Source organism: Pezoporus occidentalis, unplaced genomic scaffold, assembly GCF_034315485.1.
Source record: "Pezoporus occidentalis ecotype Australia unplaced genomic scaffold, CSIRO_AGI_Poc_V1 ctg187, whole genome shotgun sequence".
NCBI classification, from domain to species: domain Eukaryota; kingdom Metazoa; phylum Chordata; class Aves; order Psittaciformes; family Psittacidae; genus Pezoporus; species Pezoporus occidentalis.
In genome coordinates, this window is record NW_026913715.1 from 1,863,108 (window position 1) to 1,882,836 (window position 19,729).

Sequence of the window (19,729 nt, forward strand, 5' to 3'; positions counted from 1 at the left end):
GTGGAGGAGCAGGGACCTGACCACATGAGAGCTCTGGTTTCTGGTTACTGCTTTGAAACAGAATGGTTCTGCCAGCGCTGTGGCTGAGCTCCCCAGGCCCATAGAGGGACCTGGGCAGTGAAGCAGCCTCACTGCTGCTACTGGAGTTGGTGAAAGGATGCTGGTGCTCAGGGCTCTGTGGGCCGTGATGTGCTGGCCATGGCGGCTGCTCAGTGCAGGAGGCCCCATGTCCTGTGCCTGCCTTCAGCTGGAGGGGGTGAACCCCACCACACACAGGACACAGTCACCTGTGTGGTGTTGGGAATGGCAGCAACCCTTGTGTGTGTGAAGCAAAGGGCTGCATCCTCACGCAGCCAGACCAGGAGGCACTGAGGGAGAGGAGGGCTGAGCCTTCCCCTATAGCACGGGGAATCCCTGAGCCTCTGCTGCACTAGTGACTGGGGCTCTCCAGAGCTGTGCTGGGGCTGCTGGTGGGGAACATCTGGCACAGCTGTCCCAGGGGTACCAGCCTTGGGGGGGGGGGCTGACAAGTGCTGTGACATCTCCCTGCTCATCCAGGGCTTCCAGATGGGGGGAAACAAAGGACGTGTCCAGGCAAACCTGAGGAGCTGGGAGCGACACAACACAGCTCCTGGTGCATCACAGAGGTTTCCCAGGCGACTGCATCGTGCTGCATCTCCTTCCTCCCACCAGCCAGAGCTGCTGCATTGCCATGGCAGCCTCCAAGGAAAAGAGCATCTTCCCTTCCCATCCCTACCATATCCCTGGGTAAGTTCAGCCAAAATGCCTGTTCGAGGCAAACAGCTCCCATTGGGATCAGTAGTTCTGAGCTGTGGTAAGTTGTTTGGTTTTAAAAGACACCATTAAAAACTCCTGCTCCAAAGGAGGCAGGGCTCCAGCATGAGGAGCACCACTTTATAGAAGGGTACAGTGAAAGGTATTGCCGTAGTGCATTGAGGGTAAGGCCAACAGTGTTCTTTCCCCCTTCCCCCTTTCTTAACTTGTTTTAAGCAGCAAATGGCACCAAGGCAGCTGTGCAGGGGTTGGCTCCAAACTGCCATAACTCCTGCATCAAGGATGTTTGAAGGCCTCCATTGGATAGATAGCTTGCAGAGGCATCGCGCCCTCTTGTCAGGCTGGTCAGAGCACAGCCCTGCTGCTGGATCAAGGCCTTTGAAGAGTCGGGGGCTGTGGATGCTGTGGGCTGGTTCATACATGGTTAGGGGGTTTTCCAAAGCTGCTTGTGATGTTCTTGGAAAGAAGCAGCCCAGACTGTGATGGTAAGGGCTGCTGGTCGATGAGAAAATGAACATGAGCCGGCTTCAGTGTGTGCTCGCAGCCCAGAAACCAACCGTATCCTGGGCTGCATCCAAAGGAGCATGACCAGCAGGTCGAAGGAGGTGATCCTGCCCCTCTGCTCTGCTCTTGTGAGACCTCACCTGGAGCATTGTGTGCAGTTCTGGTGTCCTCAACACAAAAAGGACATGGAACTGTTGGAACAAGTCCAGAGGAGGCCACGAGGATGATCAGGGGCTGGAGCACCTCCTGTATGAAGACAGTCTGAGAAAGTTGGGGCTGTTCAGCCTGGAGAAGGGAAGCTGTGTGGAGACCTCAGAGCAGCCTTCCAGTGTCTGAAGGGGGCCTATAGGGATGCTGGGGAGGGACTCTTCATTAGGGACTGTAGTGACAGGACAAGGGGTAACGGGTTAAAACTTAAACAGGGGAAGTTTAGATTGGATATAAGGAGGAAATTCTTTCCTGTTAGGGTGGTGAGGCACTGGAATGGGTTGCCCAAGGAAGCTGTGAATGCTCCATCCCTGGCAGTGTTCAAGGCCAGGTTGGACAGAGCCTTGGGTGCCCTGGTTTAGTGTGAGGTGTCCCTGCCCATGGCAGGGGGGTTGGAACTGGATGATCTTAAGGTCCTTTCCAACCCAAACTGTTCTATGATTCTATGATGGACTGGTGGTTAAGAGGTAAGACACAAATGGCAGGAGTCAGGGCATTGGCTTTGTGGGGACAGGGAAATGGTGCGTGCGGTCTCCTGGTGCCTGTGCTGGGAGATGTGTTCACGGCACGTGGACACCACTGCGGTGGCTGAGGGCTCATAGCCCATGGGACGGCAGAGCCAGAGGCTCCCCATAGGCAGCCCCAGCGCACAAGCGTCTGTTGGTACCAGACCACTGGGATTAGCCCAGCCTGAGGCTGGCTCCAAAGGGGTCAGGACGATGTCCGGGGCAGAGGGGCTGCGACCGACCAGGTTTGTCCCCCACGGCTGCAGATGCAGCGCAGGCAGACCCCGAGCTGCAGGCGGTGTGGAACCTGTTCCCTTCCTTCCTTAGCACCGCTCCTGGTGCTCAGATTGGTCCTTCCCATCGCAGCACCCTGCAGGATTCCTCCATGGCTGATCTCCGCATCTCCCAGGCTTCCTCAAGCTCCGGGGCTGGGTGCGCTGAGCACGGGTTGTGCTGCATGGCCGTGCTGCATGGCTGTGCTGCATGCTGCCACCCTGGCAGAGCCACGCTGGCAGGGATGAGGAGCAGCAAGGAGGGAGCTGGGGCTGCGTTTGCACCTCCAAAAGCCTCAGACCTTCCCCCTGCTCACCCCTGCTTCAGCCCCTGATGCAGACACAGGAGCTGGGGCTGAAGCGAGGAGGAGGAGGAGGAAGGGGAACCCATTTCTGCTCCTGCATTTCGCAGGGCTGTGTGGGCTTGTGGTGTCACCCCCCCGCGGGTGCTGCTTTGCATCTGCTTTGGGTGCTGAGCACAGGGAGGAGCTGCCTGAGGGGCACCACCAGAGCCAGCGGACCCTGCACCCCGCTGGGCGCTGCAGGAGGAGGATGAGGATGCTGCTGCATCGCAGCATCTCACCGCTTGTCCCTTGGGCCGTGCCGTGAACACAAGGACATCGGCATCGGCCGCTGCCGCTTGTGCTGGGCAATGGTCACAGATGGGGCTTTGGAAACACCAGAGCAGCGCTGGAAGGCAAAGCCAAGGAGCTGGGCTGGTTTGGGAAGGACGCGGGGCACAGAAGGGGTAAAGCCATGGACAGCTCCACGGAGCTGCGCAGGGTGCGGGGTCCAGAGCCAAGGCCCTTCCCGGCAGGGCCCAGGGGCAGGTTTTGGTGCTGCTGGGTGGGAGCAGCGATGGCAGAGCCGGGGCTGAGCGAGGGGCAGGTGGGAGGCCCTGGGGAGGCCAGTGAGGGGTGGGAGCAGCGACTGCAGGGACAGGGGGACCCCTCTGGGTTCTTCAGGCAAACACAAGGCAGGAGGAGCCCAAACAGCCCCACTGGGACCAGGGCTTTGAGCCCAGCCCTTGCCATTCACTCCATGGCACATCCCTTCCCCACAGCCCGGCCTGACTCAGCCGAGCTCCTCCTGTTGCCTTGCTTTTAACTGCCATGAGTTGAATCCTCTCGCAGCTCTCCCCCCACCCTGTCATTACCTGGGCTGAGCCATTTGTGCCCTCGCTCAGCTTTATGGTCCCGGTGTAGCTTTCCCATGTTGCAAGACCCATTGGAAATCAATGGGGATGAGGCACGGAGGTGCTGCTGCCATCCTGCATGCAAAGCAGGACCGCTGGCCGAGTGGAAATGCGTGGCTCTGCTTGCTCTTGGGGAAAGCATTTGGAAGGGAAAGTACTTGCTCATCATCTTATGATCCTCATGCATCATCTGGCTTTATTCCTGGGTAGGCAGTGGGCTCCTTCAGTGTTTGTGTCTGTACATTGCAACCGCCAGCTCTGCCTTGCTGCTTCAGAGGTGGAATAACATCACTGTGAGGAGCTGTGGTACCGAGAACAGCTGGAGCTCACGATGGGTGCTGATGGACCTGGGGCTCCGGTGCCCTGAGCCACCCAACTGCCCGTGCCAGGCACCGGGGGCCAGAGGAGCAGCGCATCCTGCAGGAGTTTGGTTGGAGTTTCGGTATTGAACCAGGGACCCTGGGAATTCCCAGTAGCAGAGAGAGGGAGAGGAGCATCTGAAACAGAGCCGCCTCTAACTGGGAATGGGATTTTAACTGGGGGCTGTCCCAGTGACTGCAGCACACGTCAAGGCCAGGTTGGACACAGGGGCTTGGAGCAAGCTGCTCTAGTGGAAGGGGTCCCTGCCCGTGGCAGGGGTTGGAGCTGGAGGAGCTTTAAGGTCCCTTCAGCCCAAACCAGGCTGGGGTTCTATAAAGTTTTCCTCTCCACAGACGCTGCTTTGGCCGCTCTCTGTATTCCCCCATGAACCGAAGCACTGAGCCTGTGCCTACAGTGCCTGGAAATCCATCAGCCAGTTTGCATGCTGACACACACGTGCAAATGCACACTCACACGTGCAAATGCACACTCACACGTGCTAACACACACACACACGTGCTAACACACACACGTGCAAACACACACACACGTGCAAACACACACACACGTGCAAACACACACTCACACGTGCTAACACACACACACGTGCAAACACACACACACGTGCAAACACACACACACGTGCAAACACACACACACGTGCTAACACACACTCACACGTGCTAACACACACACGTGCTAACACACACACGTGCAAACACACACACACGTGCTAACACACACTCACACGTGCTAACACACACACACGTGCTAACACACACACGTGCTAACACACACACACGTGCTAACACACTCACACGTGCTAACACACACTCACACGTGCTAACACACACACACGTGCTAACACACACACACGTGCTAACACACACTCACACGTGCTAACACACACACGTGCTAACACACACACGTGCAAACACACACACACGTGCTAACACACACTCACACGTGCTAACACACACTCACACGTGCTAACACACACACACACGTGCTAACACACACACGTGCAAACACACACACACGTGCTAACACACACACGTGCTAACACACACACACGTGCAAACACACACACACGTCCTAACACACACGTGCTAACACACACACACGTGCTAACACACACTCACACGTGCTAACACACACACACGTGCTAACACACACACGTGCTAACACACACACACGTGCTAACACACTCACACGTGCTAACACACACTCACACGTGCTAACACACACACGTGCTAACACACACACACGTGCTAACACACACTCACACGTGCTAACACACACGTGCAAACACACACACACGTGCAAACACACACACACGTCCTAACACACACGTGCTAACACACACACGTCCTAACACACACACGTCCTAACACACACACGTCCTAACACACACACACGTGCTAACACACACACGTCCTAACACACACACGTCCTAACACACACACACGTGCAAACACACACGTGCACACACACACACACGTCCTAACATACACGTCCTAACACACACACGTCCTAACACACACACACGTGCTAACACAAACACACGTGCACACACACACACGTGCTAACACACACACACGTGCAAACACACACACGTGCTAACACACACACACGTGCTAACACACACACACGTGCTAACACACACACACGTGCACACACACACATGTCCTAACACACACACACGTGCTAACACACACACACACGTGCTAACACTCACACGTGCTAACACACACTCACACGTGCTAACACACACACACGTGCTAACACACACACACGTGCACACACACACACGTGCTAACACACACACACACGTGCTAACACACACACGTGCTAACACACACTCACACGTGCTAACACACACACACGTGCAAACACACACACACGTGCACACACTCACACATGCTAACACACACACACGTGCTAACACACACACACGTGCACACACACACACGTGCAAACACACACACACGTGCTAACACACACTCACACGTGCTAACACACACACACGTGCTAACACACACACACGTGCTAACACACACACACGTGCTAACACACACTCACACGTGCTAACACACACACACGTGCTAACACACACACACGTGCACACACACACACGTCCTAACACACACACACACGTGCACACACACACACGTCCTAACACACACACACGTGCACACACACACACGTCCTAACACACACACACGTGCTAACACACACTCACACGTGCTAACACACACACACGTGCTAACACACTCACACGTGCTAACACACACTCACACGTGCTAACACACACTCACACGTGCTAACACACACACACACGTGCTAACACACACACGTGCACACACACACGTGCTAACACACACTCACACGTGCTAACACACACACGTGCTAACACACACACACACGTGCTAACACACACACGTGCTAACACACACTCACACGTGCTAACACACACACACGTGCTAACACACACACACGTGCACACACACACACGTGCTAACACACACACACGTGCTAACACACACACGTGCTAACACACACACACACGTGCTAACACACACTCACACGTGCAAACACACACACACACGTGCTAACACACACACGTGCTAACACACACATGTGCTAACACACACACACACGTGCTAACACACACACGTGCTAACACACACACACGTGCACACACACACTCACCTGCCTGGCTTCCTGCAGAACCACACACAGCTGCTCCGTGCTCCCCCCGTGCTGCTCCTTCCTGCACAGGACATCCCTGTGCAATCACCTCCCTGGGCTCACCCGCTCCAGCCCCTGCGTGCTCCCGGCTGCAGCCTTCCCGGTGCCCCCCAGCTCTAAACAGAAACCGAGCCGAGGGGCAGGTCCCAGCACCACCGCAGTGACCACTCTTTGCTTCCTCCTCAGCTACGAGGGCTTCGTCCCTCAGTACCGGTTCCAGTTCGGAGAGACCTTTGGCAGGGCCACGCACCGGCTGCTGACCGACCCCACCGCTGCCCGCAGCCCCCGCGCTCTGCTGGCACCGCTGCAGAAGCCGGAGTTCATGGAGGACTTTAGCGGGGCCAAGCATGGAGGCCAGGACCACCCCCCCGGGCACCCAGGTGAGCACAGCCCGGGCCCTTCGCTGCATGGGCCCTGCTCCGATGCGCACGGGTCCTTGGCAGGCTCCTGGCGGGACCCCGGCTGTTATCCATGCAGCATCCCTCCAGCTATCCATCACAGCTCCGGGGTAGCAGCATCGGTGCGAAGTGGAGCTGAGCGTGGGGCTCCTCACCCTGGCATTTGGTGGAGTGGGGAGGGGGATTTAAGTTCCTGGGTTACCTGCTGTTAGATGAAGGTAGGTGGTGGTCTGCTGTGTAATGAAATCCTTCCATGTTCCTGTGGTGGTTTAACCCCAGCCGGCAGCTAAGCCCCAGCAGCTACTTGCTCACTCACCCCACTGCTGCAGGATAGGGGAGAATCAGGATAAAAGGGAGGAAATTCATGGATTGAGATAAAAATCTAATGTTTATTTGTAATATAATAATTGTTTAATAGTTGGAATAGAAAAATGGCAATAAATTGTAATGAAAAGGAAAATACCAGAAAGACAGAAACAAACCCCAGGCAAGACAAGTGATGCCATTGGAAACCATTGCTCACCATCACTGTGTGATGCCCAGCCACCCCCCAAGCAGCAGCCCCACTCCAATGCTCCCCCAGTTTCATTGCTGAGCATGGTGTTCCATGGTCCAGGATACCCCTTGGGTCAGTCGGGGTCACTGCCTGGCTGCGTTACCCCAATTCCTTGTGGCCCCCTGCTTGCAGGAAGAGCAGAAAAGGTCCTGGCTCTGTGTGAGTGCTGCTCATCAGCAGCGACTGGAGCATCCCTGTGTGAGTGCTGCTCAGCAGTGACTGGAGCATCCCTGTGTGAGCAGCGCTCAGCAGTGACTGGAGCATCCCTGTGTGAGCAGCGCTCAGCAGTGACTGGAGCATCCCTGTGTGAGCAGCTCTGCAGCACAAACCCAGGCTGTGAGGACAATGAACTTCCCTGGTGGGTCCAGCACAACTCCAAGGGCTCAGATCCATCCTCTGGGAACACCCAGCTCTGCTGCTCCCAGCCCTTTCCCAGCTGACCCCACTGGTGCAGGGCTTGTTCTCCTCAGAGCTCCTACTCACAGCTTGTGATTCACTTTGCATCCCAATGCTCCCACCTCAGATCAGTGGATGGGCTTGTGTGCCCTTTCCCACTGTCCCTCTTTCCCTGCTCGCAGGCCCCATCTCCTCCATCAGACACTGAGATACTCTCCTCTAGATTCCCAACGCTGGGAATCTGCAGGAATTTCCTGCCAAGTCCCAGCTCTTTCAGCCAAAGTGCCTGGTCCCTGTGGAGCAGACCCAAAATAGGCTGCAGCAGCAGCACCTCTCCCATGATCCATCCCGTGGAGACACGTGTGCCCTGTACCACACCGTGCGGACACCCTGCCTGGTGGGAGCGAGGCCTCTCCAGGCTGAGGGCAACATTCCCAGCAGGATCTGGGTCTCCATTTCCCTGGGGATGGCCACGCCAAGGCGATGCTTTCCCATTTCCTGCTGGGGATTTGTGCTGTGCAGCTTGGAAGCGTCCAGCCTTTCTGCCCATCCCAGCCCTGTTTCCCGGGAGCCGGGTCTCCACCACAGCTGGTGTTTATGGGCTTCATTCCTGGACATTTATATTTGCATGTCCTCGGATTAAGCTGCAGTTTGGATGGACCCAACTAACCAGTCAGCCCGCTTGCCCTCCCTCATTATCCTCTCCCCATTCCACGCTCTCCTCACCAACCCCTACTTCGTCTGCCAGCGTTGGAGCTGGGAAGCGCTGGCTGCTGCTGGTGACTTCATCCCCAGCTCCTGCTGTCAGGGAGGTTCCTTGAACCCTTCAGTGCAGCCTCGCCTGGGGTCCTCCGGGTATTGTCCGTGATGGGATCGGAGAGCTCGAGGCGGTGCTGGACCCGTGGGTCTGTGTTTGGGGTGCGCTGACACGGCCACAGGGAGCAAAGGGACACGCTGGGGTTTACTTTGCCCTGTATAGCTCAGCTGATGGTATCGTAGAGCTTAGGTGCCATTTAGATTAAATTCCAAGCTATTGAGCTTCTCTTTGTGCATTTTCCTGTGCAGGATGGTTACCTGGGCGGGCCGATGGCACCCACAGGATGCAATCACAGCCTGTGGGATGCTGCTGAGCTCCAGGCTCCTTTCCTTCACCACACGGGGCTGAGGTCCAGGGTGATGGGAATCCCCCGTTCAGCCACTCCTTTCCCTTTCCTCGCTGTCATTCCACAGGGTGCTTCCCCTATGAGAGACCTGGGGCTGCAGCGACCTTCCCTGACCCACTCCTTCAGGCCGGGCTGCCCCCGCTGCAGCCGGAGCTGTCCGAGGAAGAGCTGACCATGGTGCAGACGGACCCTGAGCCCCGGGACCCCTCCAGCGAGTATGTCCCGAGGACACAAGTGGTTCGGGACTCCCCCCGCAGTGTTCCACACTGTCCTGCGTCCGAAGGGAGACAGTGGCTGACGAGAAGGGGCAGACCCGGCCAGCGCGGCGGTGCCTGGGCAGGAAGCGCACCAGTAAGTGTTCTGGGGTGGAACAGGCACGGGGTAGAGGATGCTGCTGGGGAGGGATGGGGATTGGGACTGGTGAGCATGGAAGGGATCTCCTTGGAACAGGGCAGTGAAAAGGGGCCCTGATGCGCTCATCATCAGGGCTGTAGTGAAAGGACAAGGGGGAACAGCTTTAAACTTAAATGGGGGAGATTCAGGTTGGATCTTAGGCAGAAGCTCTTCCCTGGGAGGGTGCTGAGGCGCTGGCACAGGGTGCCCAGAGAAGCTGTGGCTGCCCCATCCCTGGCAGTGTTCAAGGCCAGGTTGGACACAGGGGCTTGGAGCAAGCTGCTCTAGTGAAGGTGTCCCTGCCCGTGGCAGGGGTTGGAGCTGGAGGAGCTTTAAGGTCCCTTCCAACCCAAACCAGGCTGGGATTCTGTGACGTGGGTGTGGATGACAAGGGCAGAGAGCTTAGAGTGTCATGCAGAGAAATATGAAATGCAGAAACATTTCCAGCAGTAGCAAATCCCTTCCATACCCAGGAAATTGCAGTACTCAGTAATTGCTCTTCTTAATTAAAAAATCTGAACTTCTTACCTGCTGAAGTATTAGCTTCAAATCCCAGCGATCATCAGACCTTGCACTGTGCCAGGCCTGTTTCCTTTGGGTGAACAGGCAGCCCTGGCACCCTCTTCCTCCTGTCCCCTTTGGCTACACACTGGGTTTCTGATCCCCTCCCTGCTCCCACCTGAGTTTCTCACCACAGCTGCCCCTTGTTTAAGCACAAGCACTGGCTTTGCCTCTGGAGCTGGTGCTGTTTCACACCGCAGAGCCAGGAGCACTTGGGACCAACGTGTCTGAGCCCCTCATTTCTTCCATCCCGCTGCAGCCAGCCGGGGCTCTGCGCGCTCCCTGAGGGCAGAGAGCAGGGATCCCATGAACCGATCACATCAAGAGCTGGCTGGGGCAGAGATCCCAGGAAAGGGCATTCCTGCTCCTTGTTCTGAGAAGCAGGTTTAGAGAGGAGCTCAGTGCCCAAAGCTCCCCTTGCTCTCCCTGGGCAGAGCCTCTGTGTGCAGCGGGCACGTGCAATGGGACTTCACCAGAAGCCTTTGGGTAGCTCCTAGTGAAAAGCTGGGAAGAAAAAGCTGGAGCACCTCCTGTATGGAGCCAGGCTGAGAAAGTTGGGGCTGTTCAGCCTGGAGAAGAGAAGCTGCATGGAGACCTCATAGCAGCCTTCCAGTATCTGAAGGGGGGCTATAGGGATGCTGGGGAGGGACTCTTCATTAGGGACTGTAGTGATAGGACAAGGGGTGACGGGTTAAAACTTAATCAGGGGAAGTTTAGATTGGATATAAGGAGGAAGTTCTTTACTGTGAGGGTGGTGAGGCACTGGAATGGGTTGCCCAGGGAGGTTGTGAATGCTCCATCCCTGGCAGTGTTCAAGGCCAGGTTGGACAGAGCCTTGGGTGCCATGGTTTAGTGTGAGGTGTCCCTGCCCATGGCAGGGGGGTTGGAACTGGGTGATCTTAAGGTTCTTTCCAACCCCAACTATTCTATGGTTCCATGAAGAACAGGAAATGGCAGCTGCCATTCACAGGTTCTGTTGCTGATTTAAGCAATGGGGCTGTAGGAAGAAGCAGCTTTTACTGCTCTTGCTCTGAACCTGTAACGCAGGGGCAGGTGACATTGCCACCGCTGACCCAGGGGCCCGGGAGAACCAGCGGGGCCGAGGAGGAGGAGATTTGGTTGCCAGAAACGGATCTACCAAAGGTGATCCAGCAGAAAGTCATCACAGGTAAAAGGGAGGGAGTCCCCCTCGGAAAGAGCCGCATCACCATCCTTCCCCATGGGAAACCTCGGGGATCCTGGCTGGTCATTCTGGTTCAGTTAGCACTTTGGGATGGAAAATGCCACTGCTTCTCTCCATGCAAGGGTGCTCCTCTGGGATGCTCTTCATGGGCAGGAGAGCTCATCATGGATTGGACGCAGGAGCCACCCGAGGCCCCCACAGCCCCAGGGCCAGGCTAGAAAATGCTCCAGAAATGCAGAGCTGGGCCATGGGCTCTGCACCACCTCCTGCTGCCCTTGAGGTGGTTCCTTCTCTCTCAGCAACAAGAGCCCTTCCGCAATCATGAAGCCAACAAGCAGTGATGCATCCCACCGCCAGGACTCCATAAAGCTGGTGGACAAGGAAGTCTGTTCTGTAGCTCCACCACTTGCTCTGGAAGAGCCTGAGCATTGCAGAGGGCGATGCATGGGGTGGGGGGATCTTCACTCTGCAGTGGACCACAGCAAAGAGGAGCTCTGTATCAGAGTACTGCAGTCAAAATGAAAGAGCATTGATGCTTCAGGATGCAGAAGACAATTTTCTCTCTCTTCAAAGCATTCCTTTGGGAAGAGGGAGTTCTGCCTGTGTTTTAGATGTACCTCGCTATGTTTTATGTAGGTTTAGACTTTGTATAGTTTCTGTCTCCTACTTGGTGGAAATCTGTTGGATGGGCCGGGCAAGTGAGGAAGAAAGGTTGGACGCCTTGTTGTTAGCTCCTGAATGTGTATTAAACTGGGAGAGAACATGACAGAGCTGTTGGTGCACAGGAAAGGCCATAAGAAAATGAAATGTTTCTCCCATACCTCATGGAGATCAACCCAGATCAGCTCAATCCATTGAGTTTTCCTTGGGCATTGTAAAAAAGACTCTTTCAGAACAGATACTTCATGGGTAAGAGTTAATTTTACACTTTAAATGGGTGCATTTTTCCTTCCTGTGCTCTGCTGAGGTTTTGTATTTATCCCAGCCTGTTCCACTTCTGGGCTGGTTGATCTCTGTAGGATATGTATATTCACAAGCAGACAATGTTCTCTCTTGTCTTCATCCCCAGGGTACGCTGGATTCATCCCCCGCCTCTCCTGGTTTCATGGTGTGAACTACATCCGGAGTGTGAAGGAAGCAATGAAGGAATTTGACCAACACCAGGTACATTACAGGCCCAAATCTCATTCCAGCTGTGTAACTGAGTCAGCTGCAACACCAGAAGTGGTTTCACTTGCAGCAGTAGGGTTAGGACTGGGGTATAAGTTACAAGCAGAGTAAAATGCTATTAGGTAACATGGTGAAAAAATCATGAGCAATTAAAGCCTGTAACTTGTTTCCTTGGGACATTGAGGGAGAAGAAATGAGTTCATAAAAGGATTAAGCAAATCTAGAGAGGGCTGGGTCAAGGGTGGCTGCTAAATATGTGGCTCTGAGTGCAGAAACACAGGATGCAACAATCTGTGCTTCCCTTGTGCAATCCACCTTCTCTATTGGGCTGGCAGTGCCGGATGCCTTCCTGGCCTGCTTGGGTGGATATTCCTCTCTTTTAACTGGTTGTAAAGCTTTTTCCTTTCCTAACAGGATTTGTCTTAAAGGGATTTAGATCTCCTTTTGGGAAGGATGCAGAAATATCCCTCCTGAAATGCTGTTTGTCCCCTTGCTGTCAGATCCCCCATATAGTTCCCTCCTACATGGGAAAATGAGATCCCTCCCCCCAGTAGTTAACAGTTTGCATTCCAAGCGATGCATTTCCTCCTGCTACCAGGATGCAGTGAGATGCAGCAGCATCCCTGGTCCAGCACTGGTGAGGGCTGGTCAGCTCAGTGACACAGGTTAAAACATTCCCAATCCTTTCTGGTCACTGGGATTGGCTGCAGCGCCTTCATCCCAGAGTGTACGGGTCTGATGTAGGAAAAAAGTCCAAGATTGAGGCTCCCCAGCTCAGAAAAACTCAGCTGGGAAGAAATGACTCAGCAGGGAGAGCAGCAGGTCTGGCTGCTCATGGCAGCCTCTTGCTTCTCAGGCTGAAATGTGTTTTCCTGTGCTGGCTTCCTTATGCTTCTGCCATTAATAGGAATTGAGATGAAGCAGCAAGGAAAAACAACCCCAAACTGTGGCATTATCAGAACTGAATGTGCTGTTTGCAAAGCCTTTCTGCCCCTGATTCCTTAAGTAGCATTCTGCTTGTAGTAAATCAGCGAGGGAGGTGTTTCTGTTGCAGGATTCAGCAGAATCCAGCCTTCCAGAGCTCAGCTGTGGCACATCAGGCACTGAAGGAATAAGAGTACACTGAAAAAAACCCCAACCAAATCACACCACATTTCTATCTAAGATGGCTTCAAGCCATTAATCTGCTGCCCTAAATCTCTGTTGCCCTAGGTTACATACTGGGATGTGCTATGGATCACTGCTTACTGCCTGCATCAGGCAAAATAGTGCAGCCCTCACGCTTCAGTGCAGCGCTTGAGGGATGCAGCAGCCGCTCCATCACCACCACAGGATGGGTCAGCAGCCCCACGGGCTGCTCAGCTCCATCAGCCCCATCCCTTCTCCACCAGTGTGGGCAGCACAGCTTTAAGTGACATCTGAATACTGAGAGCAGCAACATCCACCCTCCAGTCCCTCGTCTGGGGCTGGCCTTGGTGGGGGCAGACAGTTGCAGGGGGTGATTTACACTCTCCCTAAGCCTTCCTGTCCCTCCCAGCCAGGGAACTGCCGGCTGATCGCCACCAGTGGGACTCATGGAGAAACAAACCCAGCTGAAGGGGTCAAACCAAGCCCCAGATGTGCAGAGTCACAGCACAGGAGCAGATGAGGCTTGTACCCAAGCCCAGCAGACATTGCTGGCTCCCAGTACATCAGATACAGGAGCACAAGGTGTTTGGGACTTGCAGGTGATGCCCAGAGGCGGAGGTGAATGCAGTGTAGCTCCTAATTAGAAGAAAACTGAACTGGAAGGAGAATTGCTTTACATGGCTTCAATATTGAATGCAGAGTCAAAGCAGATGACTTGGTAAAAACGGTGTGTTTTAAAATTAACTGTACCCTGGTGTTCTTTCCTCCCCCCCAGTTTATGCTGAGAAACCCATGTTACAGCTTTGGCAAGAGATATCCCCAGAATTACTGGCCTACCAACAGAATTTACACCAGTGCTGGACTGATACCTTCCTACATGGGCTTTGTACCAGGTAATGTTATCAGCTGAGGGAAAGGAAAGTCACTGATACTAATTGCTGTCATTAAGTAGCGCTGTTATTAGCTGCAGTGCTGGAGAAGTGAACGATTGCTCACCTGTTCCATGTGGGTAGTAGGTTATTTCCTGGTCTGTGCTGGAGTGGTGCCATCCCCTTCCTGCAGGAGGGCCTGTCAGCCCGGCTGTCAGCCTGGGCTTGTGCAGAATGTTCCTCTGGTTTCCAGCCACCAAACCCCTGCTAAAGCAGCGGAGGCTCAGTAACACCCTGCCCGTCACCCGGGTGCGTTACAGTGTCTTCGTCAGGAAAGTGATTCGTAGAATAGAGCCTGGTTTGGGCTGGCAGGGACCTTAAAGCTCCTCCAGCTCCAACCCCTGCCACGGCCAGGGACACCTTCCACTAGAGCAGCTTGCTCCAAGCCCCTGTGTCCAACCTGGCCTTGAACACTGCCAGGGATGGGGCAGCCACAGCTTCTCTGGGCACCCTGTGCCAGCGCCTCAGCACCCTCACAGGGAAGAGCTTCTGCCTAAGAGCTCATCTCAGTCTCCCCTCGGGCAGGTTAAAGCCATTCCCCTTGGCCTGTCCCTACACCCCTTGTCCCAAGCCCCTCTCCAGCTTTCCTGCAGCCCCTTTAGGCACTGGAGCTGCTCTCAGGTCTGCCCTTCAGGAGCCTTCTCTTCTCCAGGCTGACCCAGCCCAGCTCTCTCAGCCTGGCTCCAGAGCAGAGCTGCTCCAGCCCTCGCAGCACCTCCATGGCCTCCTCTGGACTCTCTCCAGCAGCTCCATGTCCTTAAAGTCTGATAAAAAGCAAGATACAAATTATACAAATGGGATGAGAATGCACAGAATAATAGCAGTGAAATGGTATTAGCCACAGAGACAGGCAGTGGCTACCCTGCACTGTCACCTGATCCTCAGTGGTGTTGCCTAAACAGAGAGGGCTGAAGTGATTTTTGTGCATGTGAAGGGGAAGCTCTGCCCGTGCACCTGAAAGCATTAAGGTATCAAGCTAAAATGTCAACAAATCAGCAACTGTCTTGTCCCTTCCCTACCCAGAGCTCAGTAATGTGGGCTGGGAAATCAGGGAGACAAGGGAGAAAGAACTAACCTCACAGCTTGTACTTAATGCAGTGCAGAGGAGGAAAATGCTAGAAGCAGAAAACTTGGTAGAAATGAAAGCCAGGAGTGGGGAAGCACACATCCTTTGCATGGCAGCTCTGGGGTGTCTCAGTGTAGCCCAGACTGTTCCAGGGGCTGTTTCCTCTGCGTAGGGCTGCTTGGGGAGGGCTTTGGTCACCCACCCTCATGTCTTGTCTTCATGCTTTCATCATCTGCTGCCACCTTTACACCTACAGCAGCTCCCTCCCAGGTAGGTCTGGAGCCAGCCACCCATTCTTGCAGAGTTTCCAGTTGGTGCCATTTGGACTCCAAGTAGCTCAGGCACTGGAAGGAGAAATTGTTTTCAAGGCACACAAACTCTGCACAAAACAATTCAGAATTTAAGAGCAGTGAGCAGGGTTTCTTCACCAGGAAAGCAGCCTGCTCCCCTGCCCAGCTCCCCAGCAGCGGGTCAGTCACTTTAGCTGACACCATGGCTACCACAACAGGAATGTGGTGTTAATACAGGGGTGCCATGAAACACCCCCCTGATGTGCTAGCGGGTGCTCAGCCCACCTCAGCAGCAGAGCCTGCAGTAACACTCGGAGGTTTAAACCCTCCATATACGATTTGAAAACATGGCTGTGCACACAAGAGCTCAGCTCCTCCTCAGCAGTGTGGTGTGGCACTGCCGTCCACAGCGCTGCTGGCACAGGTCGTGGCTACCTGCCCGCTTTGCACTGCTGAGCCCATCAGCCTGGCTCATCTGCTGGAGCCCTGCCTGCCTTGGGAAGGTGTTGTCAGGGAGACAGAACCTGTATCTACTACAGAGCGGCTCAGCTCCTGCTGAGCCTGTAACAGGAGTCCACACACAGGTACCTAAATTTAGATGCAGCTCAAAGCTGAATTCCATCCTCTCAGGAGGTGTTATCCCCACCACCAGCACACTTGGATTGTAAAGCAACACCAGTTCACCACATCCAGTGACACCCACACCAGGCTGAGAGGCAGAAGCCCGGCTGCCTCAGCCAGGGCTCACCCCAAGTCCTTTGCTTCTCTTTTCCAGAGCTCCAGAACATGTACGCACTGACTTACGGAAACAGCACCCGAAAAGCTTACCAAAAGGAAAAAGAGAGACGAGCTCGTGCACTGTGAAAAATGCTTTAATGGTGCCTGTACAGCAGTTGAAGTGACTTTTGAGACATAAAGAGGAACACAACACAGACAGAGGTTTGATGAGAGTTCATACAGCTTTAAACAAAATTTACAGGTATTCATCTGCATAGCTGTTACTCAGCCTCTTCCTCAGCCTCCTCCTCAAACTCCCCCTCCTCCTCAGCTGTAGCATCCTGGTACTGCTGATACTCAGACACCAGGTCATTCATGTTGCTCTCAGCCTCTGTGAATTCCATCTCGTCCATGCCCTCGCCTGTGTACCAGTGCAAGAACGCCTTTCGGCGGAACATGGCTGTGAACTGCTCAGAAATGCGTTTGAACAGCTCCTGGATGGCTGTGCTGTTCCCAATGAAGGTGGCAGACATTTTCAGGCCACGAGGTGGAATGTCACAGACTGCCGTTTTAACGTTATTAGGGATCCATTCCACAAAATAGCTGCTATTTTTGTTCTGAACATTTAGCATTTGCTCATCCACCTCTTTCATGGACATACGGCCTCTAAACACAGCAGCCACGGTCAGGTAGCGGCCGTGCCGCGGGTCACAAGCAGCCATCATGTTCTTTGCGTCGAACATCTGCTGTGTCAGCTCTGGCACTGTCAGAGCCCGGTACTGTTGGCTCCCACGGCTGGTGAGAGGGGCAAAGCCAGGCATGAAGAAGTGCAAACGGGGAAAGGGAACCATGTTGACTGCCAGCTTCCGCAGGTCAGCATTGAGCTGGCCTGGGAACCGCAGGCAGGTGGTAACACCGCTCATGGTGGCTGACACTAAATGGTTCAGATCACCGTAGGTTGGAGTGGTTAACTTCAGTGTTCTGAAGCATATGTCATAGAGAGCTTCGTTATCAATACAGTATGTTTCATCTGTGTTCTCCACAAGCTGGTGAACCGAGAGTGTGGCATTGTAGGGCTCTACTACAGTATCTGACACTTTAGGGGATGGAACAACACTGAAAGTATTCATAATTCGGTCTGGGTACTCTTCACGGATTTTGCTGATGAGGAGGGTACCCATACCTGAGCCCGTACCACCACCGAGGGAGTGAGTAAGCTGAAAGCCCTGGAGACAATCACAGCTTTCTGCCTCCTTCCTTACAACATCTAACACAGAATCAACTAATTCAGCACCTTCCGTATAATGGCCCTTTGCCCAGTTGTTTCCTGCGCCGCTCTGACCTGGAAGAGAGCCATTTTCGTATTAGATTACGGTCACTGCTTCCTGCTTATTGCTTGCAAGCAAGGGAGCATCAGGCTACACAGAACCCCACCCCCAAGAGAGCTTCCTTTTAGCCAGCACTGAGCTGTGGTTTCACACAAGCACCTCTGAAATGGCTCGGCGGACACACAGAAAACATTTATTACTAATGACACAGCAGCCGTTTGATTGCTCCTGTTGATGTGGAGGAGGTAACGAGACTCGGAAGAGCAACGACCCCTTGCGCCTCCTCGGACGGCTCCCCCGCAGCTGCCATCCCGCACCGCCCGCAGGCTCGCCGGTATTTCGCACCCGTCACGCAGCGCCAGGATTAACCCCCTCCCCGGGGCCGCGCTCGCCTCAGGAGCATGTGCAGCGGCAAAGCCCGCAGTGCAGCGTCCCTGCCCTGCCCACCCCACCCCGAGCCGGTTACACGACAGGTCCCTCCCCCGCTCCCGGCGCACTCACCGAACACGAAGTTGTCTGGCCTGAATATCTGGCCGAAGGGCCCGGAGCGCACGGAGTCCATGGTGCCGGGCTCCAGGTCCACCAGCACGGCGCGGGGCACGTACTTGCCACCTGCAAAACGAGGAGAAGCCGTGACTGCGGCGCCGGGGGCAGATCGGGAAGAGGGGGAGGCGGGACAGGCCCTACCTGTGGCCTCGTTGTAATAGACGTTAATGCGCTCCAGCTGCAGGTCGCTGTCTCCATGGTAGGTGCCGGTTGGATCGATGCCATGCTCGTCGCTGATCACCTCCCAGAACTGCCAGGGAAAACCGCGTCAGGAGCGGCCGGGTCGGGCGCGCCCCGCGCCACCCATCAGTGTCCCCCCCCTCCTGCCGCCGCCCTCTGCCCACCGCCCGGACCTTGGCTCCGATCTGGTTCCCGCACTGCCCGGCCTGCAGGTGCACGATCTCCCTCATGATGGCGGCGACACAGGGCACTTCCACCTAAAATCACCCTGCTCTCAACCGACTCTGGCTCCGTGAGGTAAACCGCCAACCCTTATATAGCAGCGGAATGCGCGCGCAGCTTTCCTCTCCCCTCCCAGACGGCCAGTTGCAGTGGCTATTGGCTACTTATAACGAGGCTCTGCGAAAGAGGAGATCTTATTGGCCAAAAAGACTGTCATTCAAACCACCCTCTCCTATTAGCTCCGCCCAGCTGTCTGTTGATTTTACTGTTAGGCAACCGGGGCTCCCGAGTGCCCGCCCTCCTCGCTAGAGACGCTTCCGATTGGCTTAATTGAATGATTGATGTCGAACGTGATTGGCTGCCGGCCCCCGGGATGAGCTAACGCCAGCCGATTGGCTGAGCACGAAGTGTCCTAGTAACCGTCGCAATGACTCCGCAGCGGGCGCTGGGCGGTGGCTCGCGCAGCCGCCCATTCCCGAAGCCGGGTGCGCACTTTGCGCAGCGTAGGCGGCAGCTCCTCCTCACTGCGGGAGAGGGCGGTTTCCAGGGAAACCTCAACCCGCCGTTCCCCCGCGGGTCACGGGCACGCCGCTGCCTCCCGCCACCGCCGCTCCTCCGGGAGAGCTCCCCTCTCCCAACCCATCCCCGCCGGTCCCCGCCGCCCTCCGTTACCCCCGGAGCGCTGCGGCGGAGACGGAAGGGGGGGGGGAGCGCACCCGCTTGCGCATGCGCGGGCTGCAGCGCCTTTCTAGCACTTTCTGGCGCGCAGCCGCCTGAGGCGGCGGGGGCCGGCGGCTGTTGTTATGGCAACCGCGCCGCTCGGCGGGCTGTGGCGGGCGGCCCGCGCCGCTGTGAGGCGGGGAGTGCCGGGCATGGAGCCCGCTCTCGGGCCGGTGCTGAGCACAGCCGTGCC

At 55.4% G+C, this 19,729-nt stretch overlaps 2 protein-coding genes across 2 annotated transcripts; one reads left to right on the forward strand and one right to left on the reverse strand.

The window, feature by feature from the left end:
• Window positions 1-119: 119 nt before the first annotated feature.
• CIMIP2A (ciliary microtubule inner protein 2A) lies at window positions 120-16,757 on the forward strand. Its single transcript, XM_062616086.1, has 7 exons — window positions 120-768; window positions 6,777-6,970; window positions 9,171-9,454; window positions 11,105-11,225; window positions 12,310-12,404; window positions 14,314-14,431; window positions 16,599-16,757. Exons 1-7 carry the CDS (start codon window positions 713-715, stop codon window positions 16,685-16,687), a joined length of 957 nt encoding a protein of 318 aa, XP_062472070.1. The 5' UTR covers window positions 120-712; the 3' UTR covers window positions 16,688-16,757.
• Window positions 16,678-18,953, reverse strand: TUBB4B (tubulin beta 4B class IVb). Its single transcript, XM_062616076.1, has 4 exons — window positions 18,768-18,953; window positions 18,556-18,664; window positions 18,370-18,480; window positions 16,678-17,882 (listed from the first exon to the last, which is right to left on the reverse strand). Exons 1-4 carry the CDS (start codon window positions 18,822-18,824, stop codon window positions 16,822-16,824), a joined length of 1,338 nt encoding a protein of 445 aa, XP_062472060.1. The 5' UTR covers window positions 18,825-18,953; the 3' UTR covers window positions 16,678-16,821.
• Between the last annotated feature and the right edge of the window lie 776 nt (window positions 18,954-19,729).